Source organism: Ptychodera flava (assembly GCF_041260155.1).
Source record: "Ptychodera flava strain L36383 chromosome 23 unlocalized genomic scaffold, AS_Pfla_20210202 Scaffold_24__1_contigs__length_23054250_pilon, whole genome shotgun sequence".
Classification (NCBI taxonomy): domain Eukaryota; kingdom Metazoa; phylum Hemichordata; class Enteropneusta; family Ptychoderidae; genus Ptychodera; species Ptychodera flava.
In genome coordinates, this window is record NW_027248278.1 from 6,260,772 (window position 1) to 6,283,658 (window position 22,887).

The 22,887-nt window shown below is 37.4% G+C and overlaps 2 protein-coding genes across 3 annotated transcripts in view; one reads left to right on the top strand and one right to left on the bottom strand.

Moving 5' to 3' along the window:
• Nucleotides 1-2,745: 2,745 nt before the first annotated feature.
• The window catches only part of LOC139124964 (uncharacterized), a 33,352-nt gene continuing 13,210 nt past the window's right edge, over nt 2,746-22,887 (top strand). For both annotated transcript variants that reach the window (XM_070691085.1, XM_070691086.1), the window contains exon 1: nt 2,746-3,429. The gene's annotated coding sequence lies outside the window, so the exon portion shown is untranslated. The remainder of the gene's footprint in view (nt 3,430-22,887) is intronic.
• On the bottom strand, nt 14,266-15,071 carry LOC139125113 (uncharacterized). Its single transcript, XM_070691226.1, has 2 exons — nt 14,914-15,071; nt 14,266-14,629 (listed from the first exon to the last, which is right to left on the bottom strand). The coding sequence occupies exons 1-2, from the start codon at nt 15,069-15,071 to the stop codon at nt 14,266-14,268; spliced, it is 522 nt and encodes a 173-aa protein (XP_070547327.1).

The following is a 22,887-nucleotide window of genomic DNA, read 5'->3' on the forward strand; positions in this document are numbered from 1 at the left end:
CAAGCCAATAGCATTCGCATCAAAGGCATTAACACCTGCTGAAACTAGAAAAAAAAAAATTGAAAACTTCGGGGGAGGGGGAGGCGTGTTATTCAAATGTGGAGAGGAAGAAGGGGGCGGGGTTACTCAATTTTTTGTGCGAAATAAAGTGAAACACATCTCAGATTGCACCATTGCACACATCCATTTCTCAAAATTGTCAATGCAAGAGGGGGGGGGCACCCCCTCTCGTGCTTTCCCTCTTGGGTCTTCTAACAGTTTTACTGGTAAAAGACAAATTGAAAATACCTCTCGGATTGCACTACACTGCACCGTGGTGCACATCAATTTCTCAAAATTTTCACAGGATCTAGGACAAAACTGAAATGTTGTGAATTCATCCTTTATATCACAGAAACATATTTTAATTTACCTCAGTTCAGTGACCATTTTGACAGTTAAACATACCATATTCAGGCTTTTCATTAGAAGCTGGCAGCTGGAGAAATGACACAAGAAGGTCACAGATTTTCCGTTCCTGTATATTCATTTGTCTTCAGTCTCTGGCAAACAGAACTGTTTTTCACAAATTGTATTGTCATTGTTTGGTTGTTGAATATTGTGACTCAAACACTGACCATGCAAAAAATGTAAAAAAATATCAGTGTTCAATGTCATTTTCAAACAGTTTTACTGAGTGCAAAATAAACTGAAACTCCTCTCAGATTGCACCATTAAACACATCAATTTCTCAAAATTTCCAATATGAGAGGGGGAACCCCCCTCTCATGCTCTCCCCTTTGGGGTGTTCTAACAGTTTCACTTAGTAAAAAAATTAAAAAACACCTCTCAGATTGCACCAGACTGCACCATTGCACACATCAATATCTTAAAAATTTCCATGCAAGATAGGGTAAAGCCCCTATGACACTTTCCCCCTAAGCCTCTCGCGTGTTCTCCCCCTGTACTTTCAAATTCTGCCCGGTCAGATATCCTAGTGAAAACCCTGTCATAATACCCATCCAAATTAAACAATATACTATATGGTTAGATACTGCTTGAGCTTTTATATCTTTATTTTATTGTGACTTTGAATTTCATTTTGATGGGTTTACCTTTTTTGAACCATCATGAGACAATTAACTGATGATAGTCTAGCACTAGGGTACATCAGGATTTGAAAGGTCTTTACTGTTGCTGTATTTTGTAAATTTTACAATTACATGTATTGGTATTTAACTTTTCTAACTGGGGGGATCAGTCAAAATTTCAGAGTTAGAGAGGGAGGTTACTCAAATTCATCATGGTTGGCGAGAGGGGGTCACTCGAAATTTTTAAGTTTCAGGCCATAAATAATGACGACTCCCTTATATACAACGCAATACAAACTTGATTACCAAAAAAAAAATTGCACTGCTACTCCATGTGAAAAAAAAATTGATGCAGGTCTTACAGTAGAAAAAAAAAATTGCTGGACGGTCACTCTGACAGGAAAAAAATTTGCTCCCATACCCACTTCCTCCATACCCCCCCCCCAGAAATCAAATGGTTCTCCCTAAACATGATGTAAAGTACAAGTAAGCTTACAGTCAGTACTTACGCGTAGAACATATTACATGAGCGTCTGAGGTTTAGGTGAGTGCGTGACACGCAGCTCGGGTCAAAATGCAATCACAACAATTCTGTTTTAAATAGCAATCGTTCTACTTTGCATATGAACTCACAGTCGTTTGGTGGGCTATTCAGCTCTGGGACTATTCGCCCCATAGACGAGTGTACAGAAGCGAGCTTGACCGGATGTGGCGGATGGCGGGAAAGCATGAGGTCGTTGGTGGCGCACTCAGACCTGGTGAAACCATAGACCCTCTCGAGGATTATGCTGAAATCCGGAATTGTAATAGGGCCGTTCACAGTTTACGTCACTGTTCTCTTATTAATATGCAAAAATAAATATTTGTCCGCATTTTCAGATAACGCTTTTGAAAATTACGCATGCAAGAACGACGAAAATACATCTCAGTGGGTGACTGCTAGTGTAACAATGAATACTAAAAAAATATTAACGACTCTGAGTACTAGCTGCAAAAACGGCCATGTATGCAACATTGATAAAATTTGTCCGCATTTCAAGCTGCGTGTGCGATGTCGCGCGCGTACAGCTATATTTAGTAACAAACCTGTAACCGTGAACAGCGCTATTATCGGCAAAGATGTTGTATTTTTCGTGGTATTCACGAAAGGAAATATGACCTTAAAGGAACTAGGTGTTTTTTTATGGTTCATTTAATTTCAAGAAACAATTGTACACAAAGATAAGTCTCATTTCTATCGTTTTCGGGCGACCAGCAAAAAAGATTCTTTGACCCGTCGACCTGCAAAATAACGATACGTTACAATGTCTGTTCATGCATATGCACGCGGCAGGTGCATGATATCTGGAAAGTCCCGGGGCACCTGCTTCGCGCTGATTATAAGGATACATTTGCACAGCCTATGTTCTGTAAAGTACGCAACATGTTTATACAATAGCGTTGATCGCGATTTTGGGTTTGTTACTAAATATAGCTGCACGCGCGCGACTTTCGGACAAATAAGCTGAAATTCGGACAAATTTTGTCGTTGTATGCGCCACAGGCTCTAGAGTCAATGCAGGCGAACCGCTAGCCGCCACTAATACAATAGATTTTATTGTATCAGTGGCGGCTAGCGGTTCGCCTGCATTGACTCTAGAGCCTGTGGTATGCGCGGCTGTTGTTGCAGCTTATAGTCTCAGTCATCAATTCATACGAATAAGTGTGACGCTAAATAGCCATTCTAACACTCGCAGGTTTTATTTTCGTCGTTTATGCGGAAAATGCGGGCAAATGTTTATTTATGCATATTAATGAGAGAGAACAGTGACGTCATTTGCGATCAGCGCTAGTAAGATAGACTCGATGGATCTTGAGTGGAGATTTTGACTTTGTGATACGAAGGTTAGCCATCGTGTATAGGAAACAGAGTAACAAGTCTGACCAAAGCGTGGTTCTTTGAATCCGTGTCTGCATTTGTCTCCGTTTGAAAATCACCATAAATATACATATTCATGATTCAGGGAAATCCCCATAAATATACATATTCATGATTCAGGGAAATCCCCAAAACGCTAACGTTGGAATTACGTCAAACAGTTTTTTTTCGCCAACTGTGCAGTCTGCATTATCGTTTATACTGAGCAATAATTTTCGGGAAATATTTCTTTTCTTGCCGAAAAGAAAGCGAAGACAGGTTTACTTCACTGTGGACCAAATGTGAATAATTTGTACAGCGTTGATCTCCAGAACAAGAATATCAAGTTCGAATAATATCGGTCAAGCAAATTTGGATATTGCATATTGCGTCAGACGGCGTGTACAGTTTGACTCCCATAGGAATCCAACTTGCGGCTGCATCTGTCTGACTGCTCTCCAGGTAAACGCGCCAACATGTCTTGAATGTTTGAACATGTCATGTTTGTGTTTTTTTCTGCTTGAATTTGACGATTAAATACCCTTTGAGGCACAGTTACGAGTGTAGTGATACATAGCGGCCGCCGCGTATAGTATACATAGAATAAAGAGTAAGCTTATTCTATGTATACTATACGCGGCGGCCGCTATGTATCACTACACTCGTAACTGTGCTTTGAGGGGACGTCAAAACATGTAGCATTACATCTTTTATACATATGCTATAACTGATTAAGGTTGTTCCGTGTTGAACATTGCTTGCAATTGGTGGGTATGTGAATTCAAAGTTTGTATGCATGCATATTTTCCTATCCCCTTCCTCGAAAAATACAGTGTGACAGTTTTCGGACAGGGTAGTGAATTTTGCCCAGAGCCGTTTCATAAATGACGAGCACTACGAAATCTTATTACCATACCTTTCGAAACTTTATTGTGTTTATCCTCAAACTGTTAACAGGACGGAAGTGGTATTTAGGGGTCAAAGTTGCCAAATTGTTGACCCCATGTTGAGTGCGTAGTAATCGGACTGCTATCGCAGTAATCGGACGTCGTATTTGGAATGTGATTATAGGGGCTAAATATTGATATTTTGAAACTTCAAACCCCCGATTTTCAATTTCGATGTGTTTAGAAAACTGTTTGTAAAAATTTCGTGATAAATTAGTTACGTTCAATCCATGGACGACGCAACTATAATAGACATGTATGGCGCTTAGATACCGGACATGGACTGTCTCTGTGTGTTGCTTTCAACAGCTTGTATCGTACGGTGTGGCTTAACTTCGCCAAGTTTGTCGCGCCCGAAATAGCTTCTACCGAAAAAAAAGACTATTCAAAACGGGACAGCAGCGTCACCTGACTTAATATGCGTAACATAACTTGTAAAACGCTATCAATACAGAGCGAAGTGAGTACAACGAACAGCATGTCATTAAATGTCCGAAAACTGAGGTCGTCCGAAAACTGTCACACTGAGTGTAGCGTTTTGTTTTAAGCCACCTGTAACACGAATGGAACTAATTTGGGATAATTGGATCTTACTATTTTTTCAAATTTCTCAAACGTGTTAGGTGCTGTATAGCTGAACGTTGGAATATTTTTTATTTTTATTTTTATTTTATCAGCTCCCATATATGCATATGTATATATGCAAATAGGAGGTATTCTTATAAGGTGGCATGGCGTCTTTGTGTATGGATGTATGTATGTATGTATGTATATTAGTCCGTCTAGATCAAAAACTCCTAAACCGCAATGGTTACTGTCTTAGTATTAGGTGTACAGGAGCTCCTAGGGGTGGATATGTGAATTTCTTCAAATGAACATGTCAGATCCAAAAATATGCAAATGAGGGAAAAAAAGGAAAAATCCTATAAATGGCTAAAACTGAGTAAACATTGGTCAAATTGGTTGAAACTTAGTATGCAGATACCTTCAGGTGTCCTAAATTATGTGTGCACAAATTTGGGTGAAATTTGCATGTTTGTATTTTTTGGGTATTTTTAGCTCCGCTGTCAGCGACGCGGAGCTTATCAAATAGGTTGATTTTCGTCGTCCGTCGTCGTCGTCCGTCATCCGTCAACAATTGCCTTCTCCTCTGAAACCGCAAGTCCAATTGCTTTGAAATTTTATATGCAGTTCACTTGGGGTGACCTCACTTAAGTTTGTTCAAATCGTGGTGAAATTTGCATATTTGTATTTTTGGGACATTTTTTGGTGTTTTTGTAAAAAAATCTTCTCTGAAACCGCTTGTCCGATTGCTTTGAAATTTGATATGCAGTTTACTTAGGGTGACTTCAATCAGATTTGTTCAAATCATGGTGAAATTTGCATATTTGTATTTTTAAGGCAATTTTTGTCATTTTTGGTAAAAAAAATCTTTAAAAATCTTCTTCTTCAAAACTACCAGTCAGATAGCTTTGATATTGGTTCACATGTCCCTAGGGATGACCTATTTCAGATTTGTTCAAATTGTGCAGAAATATGCAAATTACATTTTAAGGCAATTTTTGCCATTTTTGGTCAAAAAATGTATTTCTCAAAAAGTAATGGTCTGATAGTTTTGAAATTTGGTATACAGGTCTCTATAGATGAACTAAGTAATATACATTGAATTTCTGATGAAATCTGTATTTTTAGCTCACATTTGGTTATACCAATGTGAGTTTATCGTATAAGCTGAAGTCAATGGTGTCTCTATGTATGTGTGTATGTATGTATGTATGTATGTATGTACGTACAGTATGTCCGTCAACATCAAAAACACGCAAACCGCTGCACGTTTCAGCTTGGTATTTGGTGTGTGGATGCATCCTGGGCTATAGATGGGATTTTGTTCAATAAAGTATGCATTGCAAAATATGCAAATGAGCTTACAAAATGTGAAAATGGTCAAGAATTAATAACTCAAGAACTGCTATTTTGATTGCTCTGAAAATTTGTGTTTTACAAATATTGTGAAGATATCCTTAATTTTGTATTTTTGCTGAATTCTTTGGTGATTTTTCTCATTTCCAGTAAAAATTCTCTTCTCTGAAACCGCCAGCCAAATGGCTCTCAAATTTGGGTTGGATCTTTGCGAGGCTTGTACTCTTCTAATTTGTTGAAATAATGACAAAATTACTATTTTGGAGCAATTTTGTCATTTTTGGTTAAAAAATCCTAAACAGTATTTTCGTTTTAAAACCCCTGGACAGACAGCTTTTATATTTGGTACACAGACGTACAGAGATGACAATAGTTGGATATGTGGAAATTGTCCTGAAATATACAAATTTGTATTTTTAAGACAATATTGTCATTTTTGGTCAAGAAACTTGTTCTCAAAATTACTTGTTTGATAGCTTTTTTAATTTGGTATAAAGTCCCGAGGGATGTTATTAGATAAATTTTCTGCTCAAGGTGTTGGGAAACCCCCAAATTTGTATATTTTAGGTAATTTTCTCAGTTTGTGACCTTAAATGACCTACACCAACTCAGGATATGTTGTGAGACAGTTTTGAAGGCTGTGAACATAATTTTGTCATATTGGTATCAATTTGTAGAAAATTTTGATCCAGAAAACAAAGCTGCGGTGAATTTTTTCATTGCGGACAAATTTTTGCAACTTTTCTATGTAAGACATACAAGAACTGATGACAAATTTGGATCCTAGATAATTCCAGATGTTGTAATCACCGCCCACAGTGGAAGGCATTTCATTATCTGTAACTAACTTAAGTGCTGTTATGATAACACTCATGGCATTAATTAAAAACTCCTCAAGGAGGTTGTAAATACATATCCTATCATATGCGGTTATGTAATACCAAGGGATGGAACATTTGATATTCAGGAGGGGGCAGGGTCTAGAAGATTGATGAGGTAGCATTACTGTTTTACCAGATCCCTTGTACATTTCTTACCGACTCCCACCTTGTCTTTTTATCAAGCCTTCTCTATTTTTTGTTGTTGACATTTGCGTATGTATTTAGGATCTGCTTGTCTCATTGCTACAGAAGTTGATATGCATGTTCCTAAAGATGACCTCCAGTACCTAAGTTGGAGACCATATTTGCTTCTGACATTCTTGTTTTAAATATTTCTGGTTTAAATATTTCTCAAATGGACCAATTCAAACCGAATGTGAGCACACTGTCCTTGACAGTATTTTTTATTTTGGGGCAATTTTTGCCATTTTTGGTCAAAAAATGTGTATTTCCAAAACTACTGATCTGATAGCTTTGAAATTTTGGTATACAGGTTCCTACAGATAAACTAAATGATATTTGTTGAAATAATGACGAAATCTGCAATTTTATATTTTTGGGGCAATTTTTGCCATTTTTTGTCAAAAAATGTGTATTTCCAAAACTGCACATCTGATAGCTTTGAAATTTGGTAGACAGGTTTCTATAGATGAACTAAATGATATTCAAAGAAAACTCTTTCTTTTACAAATGTGTTATTAAAAGTGTGAACTACAATAAGCTCTAAATATGAGAGAGACAGTCTGCAATTAAATTGTCTCTTTCCTTGATATGTCTAATGTCAAGGTTAAACTCCTGTAACATTAAATTCCATCTTAGCAATCTCTGATTTTTGTCTTTTATTTCTGCAGAAAAACAAGAGGGTTATGATCAATATAACCACTATTGGCTGATTTGAAGAAGTAACAAACTTCAAAATTCTGTAAAGCTAATATCAAAGATAAACACTCTTTTTCAATTGCAGAGTGGTTTCTCTGGGATTTGTTAAATTTGAGTGTAAAGTAGCAAACAGGATGATCTATTCCATGAGTATCCTCTTGCAATAAAACAGCAGCAGCAGCTGCATCACTAGCAACTACAGCTAATTTGAATGGCAAACTGAAATCTGGTGCAGAAAAGACTGGGGCACTTTGCAGTATGGTTTTAAGTGTATCAAATGCATGTTGTCATTGTTCTGACCGAACAAACTTTACTTTCTTTTCAAGTAAGTTAGTCAAAGGCTAAGTAATTGAAGAGAAATTTGGACAAAATTTTCTGTAGTAACTAGCCATACTGAGAAAGCACATCAGCTGTCTCTTGCAATTGGTATGGGAAAGCTTGAAATGGCACTGATTTTGGCATCAACAGGTTTTACCTCACCCTGTCCTACAGTATGTCCAAGGTAAGTCACCCTTGCCCAACCAAACTCAGATTTGGCAAGGTTGACAGTCAACATTGCTTTGCTCAGTCTCTCAAAGAATGAGTTTGATGTGTTCCTCCCAGGTGTCACTGTACAGGACAACATCGTCGACGTAAGCTTCACATCCTTCTAGTCTGGATATGACGTCGTTCTTCATTCCGAATGGCATCACCTTGTACTGAGAATAATCCGTCTGGTGTAACAAAGGCGGATATTTCATGAGCACAATCCGTCAGAGATACTTGCCAAAATCCCTTTAGTAGATCAAATTTGGTCACATACTTGTCTTTTCCCTCGATCGATGCAATCATCAATCCTCGGGATTGGGAAAGTGTCTGCCTTGGTTAGTGGGTTCACTTTCCTGTAGTCCGTGCACACACGATAACTATGATCTGATTTTGGCCCAAGTATGCACGGCGAACTCCAGTTACTTTTACTGGGTTCAATAAAGTCATTATCCAGCAGGTACTTTACTTCTTCCTGGAGATATTTTGCTTTCGTTGGATTCAGTCTGTATGGATGTTGTTTCAAGGGCTAACTGTCGCCGATATCAATGTTGTGGTAGATGACGTTTATCTTTGTTGGAATATCTTGGAACAGGTGTTTATATTTGAGGATCAGTTGCTGTGTTGACGGCTGGAGGTGTGCCAACTTTGTAGATTCAAGATTCTCCAGGATTTCTGAATTCTGATGTTTGACCAAGCCCAGCTTTGAATTTAGGGTATTTTCACTCAAGTCAGTTTCACTATCGCGATCTTCATAATGGTTTGAACTGACTGTACTGACAGCTTGTGTTACAGTAGGTTCCGTTGTTTTCTATGGATTTTCGACTCCCGGTATTTTGAAAATGCTCCAAATCTTTCAACTCTCTCAATTGTAAACCAATCTAGCTGACTTTTGGTAGGATTATCGAAGTCATACATGAGAATATAGTTGGTAACTGGTCAACTGGACCCCGCGTCAACTGGACCCCAGTCAACTGGACCCCTTACCCAAATCAACTCGACCCTGCACCCAAGTCAACTCGACCCTAAAATATATTTTTGCCAAAGCATCCCTGCCCTAATCCTGTGTATTTTTGAGGTTATGATCCCCTAGCAGTGACATTCTGGGACGTGATAAATACAAATCAAAACCAACTCCTAGAACTCTTGATTTTCATCCAACAGGTGAACAGGCTTATAATGTAAACATGAAAATTCAGTGAAACTTGTGTAAGTTAATCCTAGAATACAGATAGATTGCGTATTGGACCCGAACTAGCGTTATAGCATATACATGTACTTGTATAAGTTCCGATTCTGTAACCTAGCAGCGCAGTTACAATTGTGTTGTAGGCTAATACATGTACTATGAATGTGGGTCCACACATATTATAAGAAAAAACGGAATAAATTTCAACATAAGTGGGTATTAATCACAAATGATTTGAAAAGATAAAATGTTTAGAAGGTAGTGTTGTTTATGGTACGGTTGGGGTAGAGTAACCATGTTCAGGCCTTAGGGTCGAGTTGACTTAGGGTCGAGTTGACTTGGGGTCCAGTTGACTGGGGTCCAGTCGGTTTGGGGTCCAGTTGTCCAGAAACCATATAGTTAAGCATGCATTTCTAAAAATTCCATACCGTTTATGAGATATTGCCGTTAAACCCTTCAAAATTTCACAAAATGACACAGCAGATATTTTCCTGTTCAAAAATCGTTTGTACTTGAACAGATAACCTAATCCATGTTAGGGGCTCTTAACAGGTATATCATTTGTTACATTCTGAAATTTTGGAAAATTTGGTGCAAATTTGTAGGAGCTGAAACATTTTTAAGTAGAGCTGTGAAAATGTGTATATGTGTGACGTCACTGACCAATCACGCAACAAACCTGCGTCTTATGGAATCGTATGATTCTGTAAATCTTTATTATACAAAGAAACACATGAAAGCTTTGCATTTTGATTGATTTTGGAAATTAGACTTAGCAACCGCCGCTTAACAATTTGAATCCTTAGGTATCGCCTTAAATTTCGCTGAGTTCACAATATGCAGCACTTTGGAAAGGCTGGCAAAACTTTGTCAAACGGCTCAAAATCTTCGAATCCCGGACGAGCCCCCAATTTTGTTAACTGAAAGATAATGAACAAAAGGGTGAACCCAGCAATTTTCGTATAAAACGAAATGTATCACAAAAAATAAAACTAATCGCTAAGTCAAGGGATAGAATACAAACTGTAAAAGTTTACAGGCTACTTATCTCAGCTGGGACGGCACTAGAGGCTCCAGAATCAGACACCGAGACAAGGTGAACAGTCCTTTGACTTGCTTGCAGACTTGAGGTTGCACAAAGTCCACAGAATAAATCCAACATTGCTGTGAAGGTCTTGAAAAATCTTGAAATTAATACTGCTGGAGTTTCCAAAGTCTTGAAGTAACACGCGAGAGAAACGATCCCAAAATGTCTGACTGCAAGCCTGCTATCCGATATTTATACTCATGCGGTTATGTAAGATAATATACGAACAATCTAGAACTTCTATTGATATGCTAATTGCTGTTCCAAACTTATCTCCACTCGTGACTTATTGAATTTTTAGAACATTCCAAACATGACTAATTGATTTTCAAGTTCGTTAGGTCGTGAAGTACAGTTACCTTGAGAATTTTCTAGATTAATCAAACTCACTGGTCATGAGTATGGGGAAAAATGACCTACATAACAAAGGTACTAGAATCATGTTTCCGAAACATACACCAACCTGAAACATTTGTCACAGATATGTCTACATCTATAACTTGGCTATTTAAATCTGTCATCTATTTTTCTGATTGAATTGTCAATAAACAGAATATCAACATATCTCAGGGAGGAGAGAAATTGTAGAAAATATCTTTGGTTCATTTGTAATGCTATATGACACACATATGAATAAAATAAATACTAATTGACAACAGTAAATTTGTTGTATTCTTGATATAAAAAACATTTCTAAACTATACTCTTCTTAACTATTCCTGCATTATGCATGATATATGTGTAGCCATTTCAAAACTTAGTTGCAGTATGTTAGTTTGGCACCCTGAGGAATCGTCCTAGGTATTCTGTGCAACTTGGTACACGAGGCGAAATTGGCATGATGCCGTTACTATTGTGTATTGATTGTTAATACTATATAATAGTATAGTTTCCTTGCAAAATGCTTGAATTATTAGCCCAAATTATCAGGTTTTATTGAGTTATTCTTAGAGCGAGTTTTTACTAATGCCGCGCTGATAATTATAAGTTAATTAAAGCTAAGGTTTTTTCTTTGTTGTGAGTGTGTTAAGTTTCAAAGGCGGTCTGTACGATGGGATAGTTACTAGTGCGTAGGCACCAAAAGCGATAAAAATTCACCTCAATTGATTGATCAGAAATTCTACCCTTCTTGAGTATAAAGTTGAAGTGTTATAACCTTTGGCGACAATAAGTTTTAGAGAATTGGGTAAGAAAATGAACAGTTCCCATCCTCCTCAAAAGTTGAGATCTTGAGAAAAATTGACGGCGAGACCCAGTCAAGTATGCAAGATCAAGAACTTTTCTATGTGAATGCGAGAGTGCTGTGTTACGGATTGAGCGGTCAGGAGTAACCCAACGATTGCAGGATAACTGTGAACGAAGCCAATTCGGACAGTGATCTGATAGAGAAAACTGATCATTGTTTGTGAGGATCTGCATCAAAGGGCAATCTAGAATTTTCCATGTTTTAGGTCATCGCCTCTTGGTACAAAAAGGTCGAAGATCAGTCGAGGTTACCTTAACTGTAAGGAATTTCTTGCAGCTTCTGATTTAGCTCTGTAGAGAATTTCTGTGAGATTGAGAACTTTTTTGTTTGAATAATTTGAACCGACAGTGCGATTCCATTTTTCATGTCATAGAGTTTACAAGTTCTGAGTTTAGTATACAGGGCACACACTTTGTACTGTAATCAGCGAGAACATCTGTAATACAAAGGGGAAAGTGATGATTGTTTGATTTTCAACATGAGAGAGTAATTATTATCTTGGTGTATTTACATAAAATAATCGCAATCATTCCCATCCTTAATTCATAACACACTGTCTTAATTCGTAATACACTAATTATAAACATAGACACAAAACAGCACAGAAGAGAGAGTAGAGCACCGGTACACACAACAAAGTCAAATTCATGAAAGAAAGATATATGGACCTCTGGCCAAAAGGCCAAGCAGTGATGTCAGGTGTTTGAAAATAGTAAAATCCTGCCCCAAATATCAACCTGTAAGTCAAATAGGTAGTGATCATCATCTATGGTCCAATGTTACTGATGCCACCAGCGATCATTTTGTCAAAGAGAGATGCTGTATTTATCTACCAGCTTGTGATACCTGCCAAAAAGCATTTGTATGTAGAGACAAGTCTTGCTCTGGTGTAACCTTGATAAACAGTTTGTAAGAGAGACGGCTATGTCTCTCTACAAAGTCACCATATGAACTGCATGCTAGTGTATATCAAATAAGCTGGGAAAAGTATACCCCATAAGCTGGTGACAGCGGAATATTACTGATAAGGTGTGGGAAATTGATAATACTAAAGGTGAAATCATCTCTCTTCTCATATAGTATAGTAGAAAGGTGACCATTAGAGTCAATTCAAAGAAAATATCCAGATATGAAGCAGAAGAGGCCGTTTCTGTAGTTTCTTTAATTTCCAATTCTGGAGGATAAATCATAGCGAGATAGTCACTGAATTTGGAGTTATTCATTCAAATAACGTCATCTGTGTATCTAAATGTTCGGTTGAAAGTTCTAGCTACAGAGGCCTTTTTTCTGTTTGATTAAGTTCTGGATAAATTCTGCCTCGTATGAGTACAGAAATAAGTCAGCAAGCAAGGGAGCACAGTTAGTACCCATAGGAATTCCTATACACTGTTAGAGAGGTTTGGTTGTCAGAGTTAACGGCACCCTCCAGAGGCCAGATAAATGAAGGTTTGTTCATTGAGTATTGGAGCTCAAGCTTTTGTTTGAAATTGATGTTTGTTGATTAAAACTATTATTTTGTCACAATACATGTAAGTTCTGGTGGTGGTGTCATTTGTTGCTCCTCAGACTGCCATTACCAATGCTTTTTCTGTAATTCAGAGGCCCTTTGAAAGAAATATTGTTCCATTTCTAGTGTACATCTGTAGCTGGCTTTGAACAATCTCATCAGGGAGTTCTGGCAGATTAAATTGACACTGGGCACTGGAGTTTTCGTCAACGGAACGAAAACAACGTCTACTTCTTTCACAATAAAGTTTGAAGCTGAACCGACTGCTGGAAATATCATAGCTCTAAAATGTGTTTTAATAGAAATTCAACTTTAATCAAGGGAAAAATGGAAGTAAAGCTAGAAGGCTGAGAAGACTGTTTTTCAAGCACTAAAAACTACTAAACGCTGTTCTATGTTGCTGTAGTTAGACTCAGCAGGAGTTTAGGTCTTCGATGCAAAGTGAATGGGTTTACCGTTTTGCAGTACTACAGTACCGAGACCTTTGCTTGATGCATCACACTGAATCACAATTTCTTTGCTTGAGTCAAAGTAAGCAAGTACTGACGCTTTGGCAATGGCTTTTTTTATTCTAAGCAGCGCTTGGTCATGGCTCTCAGACCTGGTGAAGACAACATCTTTCTAAAGTAGTCTTCAAAGGGGTTCAGTCATTTGGCTCAGTTTGATAAGTAGTTCACAAGTCCGAGGAGTGACTGCAGCTCTTGTTTGTATTTTGGTGATTTGAGCTTCTGGATAGCTTCCACCTTAGATGGGTCAGCCGCTGTAATATCTTTGCTGAGGATGTGTCCGAACAGTTTGAGTCTGTCCATGTTGAAATGATACTTCTCACCGTTTAGTTTGGCATTGTTCTGTCTGCATACTGTCATAGATTTTGAGTTGCCAAGTCATGCTGCTTTCTTGTTTCAGCAGCAATAAGTATATCATCTTTGATACAGTTTACATTGTCAATCGGTCAACAGATTTGATCCACTTCAACCTGAAAGACATCTTGGGCAGATATCAGATCGAAAGGCAATCGTGTGAAACAATATCTGCTGTAGATAGTACTGAACGTTGTGAGAAGTTGCGATTCTTTGTCGAGTTGGATGTTCCAATATCCATTTCTGAGATCCAGCATTTAGAAGTATTTTGCATTCTTGAGATCTGGCAATATATCACCAAGGGTTTTTGCATAGTAGTGTGGTCTTTTGCTGAACTTGTTCAGCTCCCGCGGGTCAAGGCATATGGGTAGGGATCCATTGGATTTGGTGACAAGCACGACATTGTTGACCCTGTCAGTTGGCTCTTGTACCTCTTTGATGATGTCACTTTCTATCAGTCGGTCTAGCTCATGCCTGAGGGGTTCTTTTAATGCATCTGGCGTTCTTCTGGCTGCATTAACAGTGGGTGTTGCATCATTGGCCAGCTGGATTTTGTGTTCCTTTTGGATTTTTCCAACATCGTCAAATACATTGGCTTTATCATTGATGAGTTGCTCCTTGCTGGTGTATGAAGTGATCTCCTCAATAACAAATTTCTCACAGCATATTTGTGCCTCTCACAAGGGACATTGACAATCCCTAGCTTGCTACACAAGTTTAGGCCAAGTAAATTGTTCACGTGCTCCGATACGAAAAATTCAACATTGGCTGTGGCAAGTGTTTGATACTCAACGGTTGGCACTGTTACTCTTCCATGGCATTGAAAAGATTTGTTACCGTATCCGCTAAGATGTTGTGATATTGACAAAAAGTGACCGATATGTGGTATAATTCAGGATATTTACCTGCACGCCAGTGCCAACCTTTCCTTTAGACGTCTTTTCCCTTGGGGTGTGGACAGCTTGATGATGACTGCAAATTTATCTTTGTCACCTCCTGTACATTCATCAAACCCGTAGTGGTCTTTGTTGTCAAAATCACACTCTGTTCTAACTTCATGCATTTTATTGTCATGTTGCTTGGTCAGTAGTGTGCTTGAGGCTGAAGAACGACATTTCCTTGCTCAGTGGTTGCGTTTGCCACATTTCCTGCAATCTTGACCAAAAGCTGGACATTTTATCTGGTGGTTCAGACTACAATTTCTGCATTCACTGGATGTGCTTCCCTTTGGCTTTGCTGTCATTAATGGCGATTCCAATCATTGTACACTCAAGAAAACTAATGTCAGCTATAACCAGAATAATAATCGCAATCATACCAATCCATAATCAAATGACAGTAGGTCAGAATTCGCAAGACAATAGTTGTAAACATAGACACAAAACAGCACAGAACAGACAGTAAATAGACGGAATATTAGAATGTTACATGTTCAACTCGCTACGACAAAACGATAGATTTATGCTACACAAATATTGCTCGCGCATATACATCTCGCCAATTAGCTCCACAATCTCGTTCACCTGGTCCCGAAATACCGTCCAATTGTGCAACGGGAACCTGTAAAGACCACAACGATATTTCAGTGGACACCTGACGCGATTATCACACTTCAAGGAGCTTTGGAATGTACCGACTGGGACATGTTTGTGAATTCCACCTGTACCATAGACGAACTGGTTGAAACGATTGGTGGCTACATAAATTTCTGTGTTGAATGCACTGTGTCGAAGAAAACTACCAAAATATTTCCCAATAATAAACCATGGATAACAAAGAGAGTAAAGGAAATTATCAACAAAAAGAAGCTCGTGTATGCAAGGAAGGACAGGGATCAGTTGAAAACTATACATCAGAATAGAGAGAGAATTATAAGTGTAGAATAGAGAAATATTTCACCATGAATAATGTGAAAAAAGTTTGGGATAGCATGAAGCTCATGAGTGGCTACACCTGTAAAAATAAAAGTGTCTCATCTATACCCGAACCGACATTGGATTATGCTGACAATTTGAATACATTTTACAACAAGTTTAATTGCATGATTTCAGTGTTGAGCTTGACAGTGCAGAAGATCAATTGAAATTTGTCCCTGAAAATCAAGACCAAACATTTCAAACGACCAAGTCGTCAAAAGATCAAGTCCGTTTTCTTTTCAACAAAGTAAACCCAAACAAAGCCGTTGGTCCTGATGCAGTCTCACCACGCATCCTCAAATTATGCTCCAACCAATTTATGCTCCAACCAATTAGCAAAAATCTTTTCTCTTATTTTTAATATGTGTTTTACTAGTCAACACATCCCTGCTGTTTGGAAGAAGTCTTGTATCGTCCCAGTCCCTAAAAAGAATGTCATTACTTGTATGAATGATTTACGTCCAGTGGCATTAACGTCCGCTGTCATGAAAGTTTGTGAACGTATTGTTCTGCAACATCTGAAAAAACTTGTCATTAAATTCACTGATCCTTTGCAATTTGCCTATCAACAAAATAGAAGTACTGACGATGCAATTCTGACGGTGTTACATAAGATTTATTCACATCTGGATAAAGCTGGCAATTCAGTTCGAATAATGTTCTTTGATTTTTCAAGTGCTTTCAACAAAATCCAGCCACCCCTATTAGCAAGAAAAATTAATGTCAATGGCAATTCCAAGTGCATTGATATCATGGGTAACAAATTACCTTACCAATCGGGCACAGTATGTAAGTTTGGGTTCTGTGTCATCAGGAACTACATATTCAAGTACAGGGGCACAACAGGGTACTGTGCTTGCTCCCTTTCTTTTTACCTTGTATACTGCTGATTGCCGAGCATCAGAAATGACTTGTCCTTTAGTTAAGTTTGTAGATGACTCTGCCATGTTGGGTTTGATTAGAAATGATGACTACTCAAGTTACTTACTTGAAATTAAACGCTTTGTTAACTATTGTGATAGAAATTACTTGGTTTTGAATGTAAACAAGACGAAGGAAATGTTAATTGATTTTTGTAAGCAGCCAATTGAGCCCGACTCTAGTTGTTATAAAAGGTGAAAATGTTTGCAGAGTTGTGACTTATGAGTACTTGGGTATCACTATTGATAGTATATTATGCTGGCGTTTTCATGTTGAAGCAATGTTGAAAAAGCTTAATTCCCGTATGTATTGTCTTCGAAAATTAAGGTCTTTTAATGTAAGGAAAGAGATCCTGTCTGCATTTTACAATGCCGTTATCAGCAGTGTATTAAGTTATTGTATTGTCTGTTGGGGTTGTAACATCTCAAAGCAAGAGAAAGCTAGGCTTGACAAAATCATAAAGAATATACGGATAGTTTTCAATCGGATTCGAACCCACAACATACGGCATCAGTCGCCTAGCTGAGAGGCCTGAGACAGAACCAGTCGGCTAAATCTCCACTCCCAAAAAAGAGTGGAAACAATCATCGGATATTCACAGCGACAAGTTGACCTTATCTACCATGACCGTTTTGATAAGAAAGTAACCCTAACTCTGACCGATGAGACTCATCCTCTACATCACGACTTGGTCGACAAACGCATTGTTAGAAGTGGCAGACTTAGGCCACCATAGCCCGTACCCAGCGTTACGCAAACTCTTTTATTCCACAAGCTATCAGTCTTTTAAACGCAAATTTTAATCGTGGAAATTAACAGTCATGTTCATTTTGTCTCTGTTTCTGCTTTCATGGTCTTGTGTTTTTGTGCTTTTTGACTTTTGATTTTTTTTTTTTTGCTTTTTTTATCGTTCGTCAAGCAGGCATTCAAATTGCCCTTTTAGGGATTTAATAAAGTTTTATCTTATCTTATCTTATCTTATCTATCTCATCTTATCTTATCTTATCTTACTTGGTTTGTTGTGTGTAATTGCCTTGGCTTAGAGCACTACTTCATCTGGTGTGCATTCAAGAGCTGGTTGTCCCATGGACTTTAATGCAGATACATGTGCGTTGGCAGCTTCATAATTTCTACCAAGCGCTATGACTTTGTCAAGTTTGTATTCCATGGGTTTTACTAATAGTTCTTTCTGGAACTCAAGTATTGGCTTGGCAGCAATGATTAATTCTAAATTCTTTTTTGGCGTTTCCTTGATTCGAATTCACATTTCTTTACCAGCAGTTTGCATTTACTGACAAATTTGTCCAGGGATTCACCAGGTTCTGTCGCAGAGTACTTAGTTTCAGTCTACTTATTTTGAAGATTTCTGCAGGTTCGATGGATTCTCCGTATTTCTTGAAAGTTACTTCTGGGTCTGTTTTCGTCACTAAACAAGTCCCTGGGGTTGAACTTACACAATCTTTCCTCGGCTGTTGCTAATAAGATATTTGCAGCTTTTTCTTCGCTTTTTATATTTTTAACAACGAAGTATAGACCTATATGTTGCTTAAATTCTTTGAAGGATTCAGCTAAGTTATCCGATTCCCAGTTCATAACAGGAAGTTTATCTGTCATGGCCGTTTTGAGACTGGGATCGTATAATTTGAGTTTGGGTGTACCTTTGGAGCTGTTTTATTGTGTTAACATCAGAGTCAACTTACTTCAATTTCTTCTTATTGGGTATCACCTGTTTTCTGATTTTAACCCCTTGACTACCTATGGCGCCGGATATATCCGGCGCCATATTGAATTACCATATACCTTGAGTGCCGGAAATATCCGGCACAGTTAAATAGGCGTATTTGCTTCATTTTTGTCGCTAAAAATCCCGTAATTTCGGCGTTGGCATGCAGCCCGACTGAGATTGATGTATTCGGATCTGGCCTAAATGTGATTGCGCCCCGTACGTCCGAGTATGGCCAAAGTCCGGAAGCAAATGTCGTGACCTATGACCTCGACCCTGAAAGGTCAGGCTGATAACAGAAGCGTCGCGCTGACTGTTTACAGTTTTCAGAAGTACGGACGATCGCGAAGATGTTTATGGTTTGTTTTTTTTAATGAAATGAAATGTTTATTTATTTAAAACAAATGATTTATATGTAAATATGTTCTATAAACAGCAATATTCGTGAATGAGTCTAGAGGAAATACAATTTTGTACTATAAGCCAGTGAAATTTTAAAGCAGCCATATATCCAATATGACTGGTCACATGACTGGTCATGTGTTTGGTCATGTGATATGTTGTTCCCTGAAATGTATTTTTAAATATTTTGAATTATTTTTTGATAAATCATAACCATTTTAGATGCATGTTTCTGCAAGGAAGACATAAAGCAGGTGTTTACAAATATAAAATGTGTTATTTTCAATTACAGAATTATGTCAGATGCCAATGTTTGTGGTTCATTTACTCTGCCTTTTGTGAGAAAAATCATAAATAGGTAGGGCTACCTCTATAAATAAAGTAAAGGGTAGTTATTATTACATATATGTAAAGACAATGCCATGAAAATTGCAACTGTATTCAAATTTGCGTCATTTTATGGATTCAAAACACGTCCTGATGCTTCAAATATTCATATTCTTTGCCAACTCTGGTCACATGATGTGTCATGTGATCAGTCACGTGACCTAGAAATACAAAACTTATGTATGAAAAAGTGGAAAATTTCATGCTGATTCAGAAAATATATGGTTTATTGGTACTTACTTAATTTTTACTCTAAGCAGTGTTCATGCAATGACCACGCCCAAGATTTTATCAATATTTACATAAGGGGCCTGGTATATAGGAATACATTGGCCTTGGTAGTCAAGGGGTTAACGTCTGGGGTCACCATGTTATGTTTTTGATTAAGGTTGAAGTGATGTGGAATGCAGTACACTTATTTAATCAGTTGTGTCCACCTAAACACCAACATTTACAAAGCGCTCATACAATTACAAGAAGGCTGCTCGCCGAGAGGTGGCGGGAACCAGTAAAACAGCTGATGACAGGAGCGGTCCATAGAGGGCGCTCTGTCTAAGTCACCAACAGTGATCATAACACCGCATTTCTCTTACATGTAGCGTGATCACCTTGACTATTGGAGAGGGTTTAGGCAAAATCCCAGAGCCTCTGCCGATTGAAAAACACAGTGCACTCAAACTTGATTCAAGGTCAACAAACGTTGAATAAGGGTCAGGGAAATATACATTAATAAAAGCAAAAATACAGATAGCCATTGCACTCAACAACAAGCAAACTTTAAAATAAAATACAAATTCAAGCACTTAGTGTATGACCACAATATCAACATACTGGTGGGTAAATCAATCATATGGATGAAAGTGACTACATAACTAAGTTTTCCGTACGGTTTAGTGAGTTATATACAGTAGTACATCTCTACAATAAAATATAGTTGATCGTCATTTTTAGTTTTCTACATCGTTCCTAAACGGTTCTACATAGTGTTTAGTAGTTTTCAGTACTTGAAAAATACCCAGTTTTTATATTTCCATTTTGTGTGTTTAGAATTAAGTTGAATTTTTTAGATGTAGATGCAGAGCTATGACATTTGCATCAGTTAGTTCAGCTTCAAATCTATTTTGTGAATGAAATAGACTTTATGTTGTTTTCATTCCGTCAATGAAAACTCAAATACCCAGTGTTAATTTCATCAGCCAAGCTCTCTGATGTTTTACATAAACACTTTGTAATCTGTGTCAGCAATGGTGATCACTTTAAGTGTAAAGCCATACAGTCTTAAGGCTTATGAGTCCCTCGGGGACAGCTGCAGCAGTGCAGGGCCGGCGGCTGTCGTCGTCCATTAGTGTGGATGATATTGATAAAAAATGCACAATTGATCTCTGTGTACTCTGATTGTTGAAGTTTCTGGGTAATGTAACTTATCATGTTTACATAAGCTACACCAGTATGAATTACTTAGTATCCAGCTTATTCATAACATTTGTTAAAGTAAAAAATACTACATACCAGTGGTGGTATGAAAGAGTCTGCAAGTTAAAATGCTTGAAGGCATACTTAATCTTGCTTCGTTTCGTTACGTTTTGTTAAATAGAGTAAGCCAAAGTTGGTAAAATCTGCAATTTCGTATTTTGGGGCCAATTTTTATCATTTTTGGTCAGAAACTTTGTTTTCAAAAACTAGTTGTCTGATAGCTTTGATATTGTAGTAGACATGTTTCTAAGGATAATCTTGATATAATATGTACAAATTATGATGAAATCTTCAATTACATATTTTTGCAGCTATTTTTCCGTTTTGGTCAGGCTGACCTGGAATGGGCTATAGATTTCCTCCTTCATCAATACATGTATCACAAAAAGTTATTCTCTACATAATACAAAGGAGCTCTATCGGCTGCTAGGTCCTGTTTTAAATTTTCAGAGAAATATCTTCAATTTTGTATTTTTGTGAAGTTTTTTCCTAATTTTGACAGAAAAATCACAAATATGGTCCGCTGTATTGATTTGAACCTTTGGTTTGTTAATACCTACAAATGTTCTCATACGTATATTGCCGTGTCAGAATGAGATGAACAATTGTAATATTTTGTTTATTATTCGTTATTATTCTTGGTGAAAAATATCTCCACAACAAGTTAACGACCACCTCCAAATCTGGTTTGGAATTGGGCATGAAGATTGAGTGGTAGTACCATAACTTATTCAGATTGTGTTGATATGAACAAAATTAATAAATATTGAGAAAGATTTTCTTATTTTTGGCGATTTTATACCTACAGGAAGTTAGAGTACATAATGTGGTGATTTAGTAAGCATTTGATATGGTAAACTGTATTTGGTGTTGAAATGCAGAAAAAAAATCATGAGAAAGCAAAGCTGAGTGTGATTTTAGCAGGTTTGGTCTCAAGCGAAATATATTCCATAAGGTTTTCAATGTTTAAAAGTATCAAGGTTTTAAATAGCTCTATAAGCTTTTTTCACACTTCCTGCCATCTGGCCATTGTATTCCTTTATATAAAACAAGATCAATATCAAGGGATGGACAATGTGATATTCTGGGGTTCTAGAAGATTTTGAGAAAAACGATTTCCAGCAAATGTCAATAAAAAGAGCCAGAGAAGGCTTGACAAAAAGAAAAGTTGGAGGAGTGGGGAAAAAAAGATGTTCAACGGACCAGGTAAAAATATGCTACCTCATCAAATCTTCCAAACCCTGCCCCAAGGATTTATATGATCCATCCCTGAAGTCTTTGTGCACACAACTAACAGAGCAGTATATCTCAATGGAAGATGTCAAGTTAGGTCAGAATTTGAAAGGATAGTCAAGTATATCAGAGTTAAAATTCTTATGTTGATTTCAATGTCAACATCCTTGTGTAGGTAAGTTTTGTAAGTTGTTCCGAAAGTGGATGCAGCTGTTGTACTGGAAGAAAACAATGTGTACTTTTCCTGTTAGGGTTTCTGAGTTTAAAGTGGTATGTTGATGTATTTGGTGTATTGGCAAAACATAAACATTTGTTTTATGTACTTCAGTCAAAGTCATCATGTTCATGGAAAATCGAGGAAAGTTTACACTGTGCCTGAAATATATAACATTTGTCAACAATTTAACAACATTGCTGGATGATTGACTCGTGGAGCTCATAACTAAAAAAAATCCACATCAAATCTGAACAGCTTCGATATGTGGAATGCTTAGATGGTTAGCATTAACAGAATTGAATCTTGTAGATAAGGATAGCAGAATAAAGAAAAATGATTTTTCATAAACTGCAATAGTTATATTGATGAGAGAGATAAATTGATATTTTGTGAATATGTTGGTAGGCACAATGTATGAGATATTTTGGTCGAATAGCATAAAATTGGTAAATATGTATTTTTGATTGTTTCGCAGTTTTTGATCAAAAGTCTTTTTTTTGAGAACATCACTCGTCAGATAGGTATAAAGTTTTGATTTTAAGTTCTTAAAGCCCCCACTCAATTATCAGATTTATCTAATATAAATATTATGTACTTGATAAAATAT